Below are 10,636 nucleotides of genomic sequence, written 5' to 3' on the forward strand. Positions count from 1 at the left end.
AATCATTATTTTAGTTTTTCCTGTAAGTAATATGTTTTATAGAGCTATAAGTTCTTAATCTTAACTCATATATAAGCAGAACAACAGTCTAAAACAAATTAGCTTGGATGCTATTAAAAGCAGAAGGTTTTGAGACCTAGAGCAATAATTGATTGATGGCTATGAGAACAGCTAAGACACTAAGAACCATGAGTTCTGAGAAACTCAGAAAGGTATCCCCAGTCATCAGATCATGATGGACCAGTTGGTCTTGAAGCCTGACCTGAATTTCACAGGGCTGGCATTTCCTCATTTTCCTGTAATCACCTCCTCCCCTCTCCCTGTGACTCAGTGGCAGTTACAGTACAGTAAGTGCCAGTCTTTCCAACCCTTACTATTGTGATTAAGATTTGGGGAAAATTAGAAGAAACCACAAAGTGCAGGGAACACATTTCCTAAGTGTGACACGAGACTGCCACCATCACGAGACTTGACTATGTGAGAATATAAAATAACTTATTTTGAAGATGATAACATAATTTTAAGAAACAACGTGCTTCATGTTAGCTGCTGCTGCTAAGTCGCTCCAGTCGTGTCCGACTGTGCGACCCTATGGACGGCAGCCCCCCAGGCTCCTCTGTCCACAAGATTCTCTAGGCAAGAAGACTGGAGTGGCTTGCCATTTCCTTCTCCTGCTTGGTGTTAGTGGTAGTCAGAATACAAGATGGAGAGTATGGGGAAATGGCAAGAAAATTAATTTGGTGCAACTATACATTTGTAGGAAAATTCTGTTTTCTGAGACTCTTTTCTCCAGAAGTAATTGAAGTGCACAAGAGGAAAATTGGAAACATGTAGATGGCTGTGAAAACAGTGACTGATTGATTAATCACAGGATGGCTGTGAAATACCTGTGACGTTAAGCAAGTTACGTGCCTCATTTTCCTTATCTGTAAACAGGGAATGAAGATAGTCATAGAATTCATAAAGCTCTTACAGCAGCGCTTAGTGTAGAATAAGCATTCTCCAAAGTTGAGCTTTAGAGATGATTGCTTTAGGTATTACTATTGCTTTAGGTAGCCATTAAAAAAGAATGAAACCGCTAAGTACATACCAATGTTAAAGGTTTGTAATTTTTATTTTAATGAAATTTTAGTAAGTGTTATCTATAGAGAAAGGTGTTTGATAAATAGTGTTAACAGATAAATAGATGTTTGGATGAGGGAAGTGAGGGGTGGGTTTTCACCTTGTAAAGAGCATGCGTTACTCTTGTAATAAAGAGAAATGCATGTTGGTATCCCAGATCCTGTGTACTCTAACCTTGCGTAACCTTGCTGCAGGCTGCCTCCACAGCATCTAATGAACCAGTTAGCTTCCACCTCTAGCAGCTAAAAACTTCTCTGCCTAGGAACAGCTGTGCTACTTTTATTGGCAATTATGTGTTATGCCAGTTTTATTATAAAATGTCCCTTATAAGGAGCTAAAACATACTTGTCTGTTCTGTACAATAGTTTTTCTCTTTGGAGGCACATAGAAGTCTGATTCCTCATCCTGTGATGGCCTGTTTTACCATCTTGATGGCTTCTTTGGTGCCCATGCTTGAATACAGTTAATGTAAATGGGGTCTGGTTCCTATTCGAGACCTTATCTTCCACCCTTACACATAAGGACACTTTTTTGGCAGTCTTAGTTGTCCTGTCACTTAAAGCCCGTGAGTCTGTTTCACATTTCTTCTTCCCTGCAATATCTCTAGTCCTCTGCTAGCAGACGTGTCTTCTGTTTTCAGTCTATATTTTAAGCAGTAACCACTGTTAAACTTCATTCAGCCCAACCAAGGCTAAGATCTCTTTGATCCTGACGTTTCATTGTTGCTAACTTTGTCACAGTCTTCAACTTGATCATTATCATAAGTTTCTGGTGCCCCTCCCCCCCCTTTTTTTTTAAAAGAAAATGATGTGTATGCAGGTACTTCATTCCACAGCAGATATTTTACTTGGTGTGCACTGTTTCAGCACAGTGCCAGGCCTGGCAAATCAGAGGAGACTAGGCGACCTCCCTGTGGGGCTAGTGGTCCAGTGGGGAGGACACAGCAGACATGAATGTGATGAGTGTCGGGAAGCAGGCACCTTCTGTGGCGCGTTGTGAGGGACACCAGCCTGATCGTGAAAGTTCCAGGAAAGCCTGGCTATTTGTGAAGACTCGGAACTTTTGAGAAACTGAAGAGTATTGTTTGAAGCAAGTCTAGTAGGAAGAAGCTGTTGAAAGGTTTTAAAGAGAATGATATGTCTGCATTTTAAAAAGATGGGTTTCATCATAGATAATATATCCTACAAATTGGACTGGGAACAAATACAGTATAAGCTATGGCAGTTTGTAATGTTCCTCCATGCTCACCCTGAGGCCTGGAAATAGTGTTAAGTAGGCAGGTAGAGCTTCTCAAGTGAATTGCATTCATTTTTTTCCTAACTACAAAATTTATGATTCAAATTAGGAGGGAAAATGTTTGAGTCACAGTTAAATGTTTAACTAATTTAGGTTAATTCTATTATGGCTGGCTTTTCCTCAGAGCCGTTTAATCTCAGAAACAATAGTGGTATTTAAGAGGTAATTTTCTGATCTTATATATAGTTTTCTTTAAAAAAAAAAAAAGGTTTGAATAAACTGGTAGAATTTGCCACAATAAGTTAGGTTTTTTCCTTATGTATAATCAATTCAAAAAAGGCTTTTTCTGAGTTGTGCTGATTTTAACTGTCAGCATTTTTGACATAATAATATAACCAATGTTAAATCATCCTGGCCTTATAAATAGTCTTTCCCAGATTTTAAGATTAAGAAAGCTTGTGTTCATGCAGTTCTAAAATGTGGCCAAGTAATAATTTCCTTTAAATGACTTTTACTTGCGTTCTTGGTAACTCACCATAAAGTATACATTGAAGAATTTGTTCAGAGTGGAACTCTGTGTTGTGATAGCGGGTTTTAAAGAGCCTACAGACTTAAGGAGCCAAGAGCTGAATTTTAAGTGTCAGATGTTAAACAGAAAGTAGTTTATAATAGTTTATTCTTCTATTACACTGCCTGAACTCAAGAGACAAAAAAATTTTCAGAGGAAAAAATTGCAGAGCATCCCGTTGGCAAGAGTAAGAATTTTCCACTACCACTTGCCCTGAGGGCACTGACATGCCCCATCAGAGAAATATCACTGGATGTGATCATCGGAACAGACTGCCTACTCCTCTTGCACAAAACCCTCGGCCTGGAATTCACAGAAGCCTGCAGACAAAAGAAAATTATGTCTTAGTTGAAAAGTAGTCATTGAGTCTTTGTTGTCGTGGATCTTTTACTTCTTTAGACAACCTGCTTCCTTGTAGAGTTCATCCTGAATTGACTCCTCCAAACAAAAAGCAGAGTCGCACAGTAAATTAAAGGAAGTCTTTCATTAATTGAAGTTCTTTAGGCAAGACTCCTATTGATGCAAGGGAGTGTCTTTCTCACTAAGAGAATTCTAGAACTTGGCAGGTTTTTAAGGCCAGTTTGGATTTACACTCTTAGCACCTTTTCCACACAGGAGAAGAGCCTGGCAGCCCACCCCGGTGTTCCTGCCTGGAGAATCCCCGTGGACGGGAGCCTGGCGGGCTGCAGTCCATGGGGTCGCAGGAGGTCAGACACGACTGAGCACATGCGCACCTTTTCCACAGAGAGATCATTTGTAATGGAGATAAACATGAAACTTTCAAGGTAGCTCAGTTCCCAAGTGTTAGGGACTTGGGGTCTTCTCGGCCTAGAGCTTCGCATACATGGCACATGAGAAACAGCACACAGGAGACTGTTCTAAGCAGGCTGTTCACAGGGTCTGTGACACCAGTTACTAAGCCATTTTTCCCCTTGTATTAGTTTTTTTTTTTTTTTTACTTTATTTTACTTTACAATACTGTATAGGTTTTGCCGTACATTGACATGAATCCAGCACGGGTGTATATGCGTTCCCAAACATGAACCCCCCTCCCACCTCACTCCCCATAACATCTCTCTGGGTCATCACCATGTACCAGCCCCAAGCATGCTGTATCCTGCGTCGGACATAGACTGGCATGTATTAGTTTTTTAGTGTGCTTGGAGAATTTCCTTAAAATAATGGGTTTCTGGATCCCAAATGCATTGAACCAGGTTCTTGCCTGGAGAATCCCAGGGACGGCGGAGGCTGGTGGGCTGCCGTCTATGGGGTCACACAGAGTCGGAACACAACTGAAGCGACTTAGCAGGCTCTTAAAGAGCAGGCCCCAAGATTCTGTAGTTTATAAAAGGTCCCCAGGTCATCTTTTAGTTCCTAAATACATAATTGCCTGCCAGTTAGAATGGCTGTTACAGGATGGAAGAAAAGTTAATAAGAGCATAAGATCAATTTTAAGCAACTTCCTGTGTGGTTCAGTGGCTAAGATGCTATTCTACCAACTCAGGGGACCCAGGTTTGATCCCTGGTCAGGGAATTAGATCTCCAGGTCATCTTTGAGTTCCTACATATGTAGTCGCCTTCCAGTTAGAATGATTGTTACAAGAGGGAACAACAAAAAAAAAAGAGGGAACAAAAGTTTAATAAAAGCATGGCATCAGTGTTTAAGGACTTCCCAGTCACTTGTTCCACTAGCGTTTTACATCTGACTCGTTCTTGAATATTTAACCAATAATTAAACGTATATCAATATAATTTCTGTACAACAGAAATAGCCTTCATATATTTAAAACAGACTTTTAGGAGTAAAAATAAGCTGCTTCTTTGTAATGCGAGTTTAAACGTTAACATAATTTTAAATGCTGCATATATAGTATCAATCCCGCCTTAAACTAGTAACTTACATGTTGACTGTGTTACTGAGGAAAAAAATTAATCTTGGTATTTCTTGCCTCAAAAACACATTTTTCATTCATTTTTAATCCTCTGAGCTGCCCCACTGAAACACAGCAAAATAAATGGCAAGATACAACTTCTGGGTCCTCAATTCGAATATTAGATTTGCTGACCTTAATTAAATTGTGGCCAGGTATATGAGAGTACAAGCTAGAGCTAATATATGAAGTTGTTTAAGAGAGATTCAGCTCCAGTATAAAATGACACCTTGTGCTATTTTATTTCATTTTTTTCCTTTTTGGCTGCACCACGTGGCTTGCAGGAGCTTAGTTTCCCAGCCAGAGTCTGAACCCATGCCCCTTGCAGTGGAAGCACCGAGTCCTCACCACTGGACCACCAGAGAATTCCTGGCATTCTGCTTTCAGATTGGTGGTTTCCATTCAATTGTTACAGTGCAGACGGGCCTATAGATTGTGGTGACTGCTATGCCATGTTAGAAGTTTTCTGCTCCTGTAGGATCATGGCATAAATTGCTTCAGACGTTAAAGGAACATTGTCAAGTAATTTTTCCATTTAGGGCCACGCACTCATCATTGAACTTGGATCCTTTTCATGTTCAAGGTTATGTAGGGTCAAATTACGACAGCCAGAACTAACACAGGAGAAGTTTTTTAGGTTTTTATACGTTTATTTTTTGCTGCACTAGCAGCTTGCAGAATCTTAGTTCCATCACCAGGGATCGAATGCCCTCGGCAGTGAAAATGTGCAGTCCTAAGCAGTGTACCATCAGGGAATTCCCTAAGCTATTTTAAAGTTTTATCTTGCTGAGGTATTTTAGGTTGTGAAGGCCACTAAATTTTAAGATACAGTTACTTACTACTGTTGTATGAGCAGAATTGTGTTATTAATAAAATGAAAGTTTCTAGTGTCTTCCATCTGAATATTGCGGCTGTTGCATAAGCGTTTCCAGCAGGAATTTCACCGTGACTTTGTGTGTCCCTGCAGTCAAGTGCAGGGTGATCTCTGCCTCCTGGGAGTAGATATTGGCAGTCTTGTTCTGTGCTGCCTCGTGACCGCGTTTCTTACATAGGTTATAGGGTTTGTTTCATGAACTGTGCTCTCCCTGAGTTTAAAAGCTGTGAGTCACAGAAATATTAGAACTAAATTGAAGGTTTAACAAATGAAATCAATCCTCTACTTAGAAGTGGATTCTGTCTAAGAAGTAGATTGAATCGATTGAATCTACTTCTTAGACAGTATAACCAGTTATGTATAACCAGTGGCAGAGTTACAGTTCTGTATGGTAGCATACAGAACTGGATGCTAAGTCTGGAAAGTAAGATTTAACTTAATATATGCATTTGTAGGGGGAACGGTGCTTATTTGTTCTGTTAGCTGTCCTTGCATAAGACTCTTAAAAACACCTTAGTACCTTTCTGAGAGTCAGGGAAAGCTGCTTTGTACTAATGTTTACTGTTCAGTTGCTTTGATACTGAAACATACTCATCTAACGATTCTTGAACGCCTACCGTATTCGGGGCATTGTTCTCAGGGTGCAGGTGGAATACAGGCTTTACATGTTCCTCGGTCTGTGTTGTGGCATTTATTTCAAATACCATCAAGGAAAGGGGCTAAGACATGGCCCATTTAAGAGCTATTAAAGGAACTCTGGCCCAGAAAAGAAGACTCACTTGACTTAAAGATCTCCCAGAGGTTACACAAGAGGTTTTTTCATTTATCTGATAATGCAGATTTCAGAAGGTACCGTAGGGTACATACAGACAAGGTGAAGAGTCTCCTTCCGCCCCTGCCCTGCTGTCTGGTGCTGTAAGTCTGTTATCCCTGCCAGAGGTATTTTCTCCTGACAGCGGAGCTCCATGTGCACAGTGCTGCACACTTGTGTTTTCTCCACTTAATGTACAGTATGAATAGACTTAATAGACACTTAACACAGTATGAACAGACCTTTCTATTGCTGATTTAAAAAAAACATAACTATGTACTGCAAGCATATCTGTAGAATACATTCTTTGCAGTGGAATTTATGGGGTAAAGAGATTGTGTTTTGCCATTTTTGTTTGGTTTTTTTCGTCCCATGCGGCTTACAGGGATCGCAGGTCCCCAACCAGGAATTGAACCTGTGTGCTTGGCTGTGAAAGCAAGAGCAGAGCTCAGAGTCCTATCCACTGGACCACCAGGGAACCCCTGTGCTTTGCACTTTTGATATGTATTACCAGTTTGCCCTCCCGAGATTTTGTAAGTTTTTTTCTTTGTACTCAGTGGTGTATGTAGGATTGTCACAAAGTCTGGATGCCTAGTCGAGTTAAAAATATTAAATGAATACTAATATTATATGGTATGTTTAGTGATGTTACGTTCAGTTTGTCCTTATTAGCAGTGCACTAAGTACCGAATTTTCATTAATACCTGCTCATGCACTTGCTCAGCTAGTAAAGAATCTGCCTGTAATGCAGGAGGCCCCAGTTCGATTCCTGAGTCGGGAAGATCTGGAAAAAGGATCTTGGGTTTCCCTGGTGGCTCAATTGGTAAAGGATCTGTCTGCAGTGCAGGAGACCTGGATTGGGAAGATCCCCTGGAGAAGGGAACGGTTACCCACTCCAGTATTCTGGCCTGGAGAATTCCATGGACTGTTTAGTTCATGGGGTTGCAAAGAGTCGAACACAACTGAGTGACTTTGGCTTTGACTTTTCATGCACTTGACTCTAAGTGATTTGTAGCTTTGGTTTGTTTTAGGGGTTTTGGATTTTTTTTTTTTTTTTTTTGCTTATTAAAACTAAACTTTCTACATCTTATAGTCACCTTGTATAAGAAGCCCTGTTTCTGTACGTTCTTTCAAACTTAGTACACTTTTTTCTCAACTCCTTTGTCAATTTGATAGTTTAAAAAGTGGTCTGTGTTGTTTTATCTTGCCTTTTTCTTATGAGTGAGATTAATTGAGCATCTTTTTATAGAGGTATTTGTTTCCTGTTTGTGATAATTTAGCTTTCCCAGTGGAAGAAATCAGTTTATAATTCGGTCCCCCTCGCCGTGCCCTGTGTGTGTGTGAGTGTGACTAAATAATGTGAACTTAGAGCTGTTTGCCCAAGCATCATTGTTCTCTTACTTATGTACTTCATATCTTGTATTTATCCAGGAAGAGTTTTTATGACCCTGAGGACAAGTTGCTTATATTGCTTATTGTAGCAGATTTGAGGGTGGGGGGTGAGTCCCATGTAGCCTGTGGGATCCCGCTTCCCCAGGATTGAACCCACGTCCCATGCACTGGAAGCACAGAGTCTGAACCACTGAACCACCAAGGCAGGCCCTGTAGCAGATTAGATTTGTGCTGGATACAGACTATTTATTTTCTTTAAATGGTGTGTTTGATTCGGAGACAGCTTCTTCATGTAACATGATTTCAAAAGTTGCTTATTTAAGCTGCTTTTTTTCCTCCCCAATTAGTTGGTGACAAAGTTCCTGCTGATATAAGATTAACATCCATCAAATCTACTACTCTAAGAGTTGACCAGTCAATTCTCACAGGTAACTATCATGCATTGGCAGCTGCTTAGTTCTTGAGGCCCAGATTCCTGCTGATGATGAGCTGACTCTTGCTCCACTGTCCATTGATGGTGTGTCCCATCTCAGTCTTTCCAAGATGTTTGTTTCATAGCTTTATTAGTCTTTCTGCCAATCGATGCCAAGCTATAATTTTAAAACAGTTGGCTTTCATCTCATAAGGCCTTCTTATGTTTAAATTTGATTAAAAAGTAGTTTTGATTTTAAAAGTTTTTTTAAAGGTTGAAAATTCCTTCAGTAGCCTGAGATAAAGTTGAAGCAGTATTGTTGTCTCTGTTTTATGGAAAGTGAATTAATTACCTAGTGTTTTTTTTCCAGGCAGGAAAAATAGACTCCAGGAATACTAATCTCACACCTCACATACTTTGCAGTAGTAAAATGTACAATTAACAAAAGTCAGCACTCTCCAAAATGGTGAACGTTTACTGCCTAAAATTTGAACACTAATTAGATTTGGGATTGTTCGGAACATTTTCCCGTTTTTGTTTGATAAAGGCACAGTCTAGGGTGGAGGGTTCATATTAACTGGAAGTAAGGTGGTCAGAAGATTAACTTAAACACAATGCTAACCTGTATTAAATAGTGAGTAAATATAAAATTCAAAGATTTATCTGATGATTAGTTTTGAAAAGCAACTAGATGTCTTAGAAGTAGGGACATGAGTAACCTGGACTCTATTTTTTATTGTTCTTTATGAATAGCTTATCTACTAAAACTGCTGTTATCAGCAACAACTTGGAAGCTGAATAAGCCATAAAATGGTAGGGAATTGATTGGATTGTATATAAAATTCTCATATTGTGCATACAAAAATAATTTCCATTTTAAATAAAAATCACACTCTAGTTTTAGGCTAGATTGAAGAACCAGAGTCTTTTGTTAAATATTGAGAGTGAAATTTGCTTCCTGAAATTTGACAGCCAGGGCCATATTTCACCTTCATTATATACCATTACCCCTTGAACAATGTGTGTTTAAACTGCATGTGTTCACTTATCTGCAGATTTTTTTCATTAATAAACCAGTTGATTGAATCCTCAGATGCAGAACTGCATATCCAGAGGGCCAGGCCTAAGTTCTGTGCAGATTTATGAATGCAGAGGGGTTGGCCCCCCAACTGCTGCTGCATTGTTGAAGGGTCAGCTGCATTTCATAGGTGATGGTCAGGTTGAAACCAGGTTCAACAAGACATTGTGAAAGTTCTAAGAAGTGGTCTCTTACTCCCTGTCGTCTTTTTTGCTGCTGCTGATTGCTGTTTTTCATTTTGGTTTATTGAAGTAGAATGGTTGATAAGTGCATGCAAATATTATCTAGAACAGTGTTTTCATTTCTCATCTTTGGCATTATTGAACAAAAACAGGCTTTACAGTGGATGAGCCTCAGTATTCATATCTGTATCTACAGTTTATTCATTTTGTTAAAAGTAAATATACTTTCAGCTTTTTAACTATTACATACACACAATATGTGTGTATATATAAGTATACAACAAATCTACATCCACTATATTAGAGTATAAAATGATACTTGAAAATGAACTAAATTTGAGTAGTTAAGAAAATAAAGGTAATTGACTTGAATCTTACTTCAAAATTAAATTCCTTTATTTTGATTTTTTTCTTGGAAATTAGTTTCTTTTTTAAAAATTTATTTATTTTAATTGGAGGCTAATTGCTGTACAATATTGTACTAGTTTCTGTTACTGAATTTTACTAGTTTCTACCATTTTGAATGAATTGGGCCTTTTTTCCCTTTTCCTGAGAGTGGTATTGGTATGAGTGAATGAGGGTACCAGGGTTCTAAGTGTGAATTGCATAGATCTAAACAAACCTTCTGTATTGCCACCTGCTTAGGTGAATCTGTCTCTGTCATCAAGCACACTGACCCTGTCCCTGACCCACGGGCTGTCAATCAAGATAAGAAGAACATGCTCTTTTCTGTAAGTACTTTGGATAAGATTTAACCTTTAAAGGGGTGTTTCCTTTAAAATGACGTGGATGATAACTGTGTATAGCTCACAATTAAAAGGTGTGTGTTTAGAAAGAAAGCAAATGTGGCAGACCGTTAATAATTGGTGAGTCTGGGTGAAAAGTAAAATAGATGTTTATTGCACTGTTCCAATTTTTCTGTTAAATTATTTTGAAATATAAAGTTGGGAAATTTATAGTTTTTGTTTAGAATTTAAAGTGGTATTTCAGGTAGTAGGCTTTTGTGTGTTATCATGGGACTCTAACCACC

At 39.0% G+C, this 10,636-nt stretch overlaps 1 protein-coding gene across 3 annotated transcripts in view; it reads left to right on the top strand.

Annotated features, from left to right (window-relative positions):
- ATP2A2 (ATPase sarcoplasmic/endoplasmic reticulum Ca2+ transporting 2) overlaps nucleotides 1–10,636 on the top strand; it is a 56,873-nt gene that overhangs the window by 22,808 nt on the left and 23,429 nt on the right. For all 3 annotated transcript variants that reach the window (XM_042234595.2, XM_012097784.5, XM_042234596.2), the window contains 2 exons: nucleotides 8,282–8,362; nucleotides 10,252–10,337. In XM_042234595.2, coding sequence (XP_042090529.1) covers nucleotides 8,282–8,362; nucleotides 10,252–10,337 — 167 coding nt within the window. The remainder of the gene's footprint in view (nucleotides 1–8,281; nucleotides 8,363–10,251; nucleotides 10,338–10,636) is intronic.

Source organism: Ovis aries, chromosome 17 (assembly GCF_016772045.2).
Source record: "Ovis aries strain OAR_USU_Benz2616 breed Rambouillet chromosome 17, ARS-UI_Ramb_v3.0, whole genome shotgun sequence".
Taxonomy (NCBI): Eukaryota; Metazoa; Chordata; class Mammalia; order Artiodactyla; family Bovidae; genus Ovis; species Ovis aries.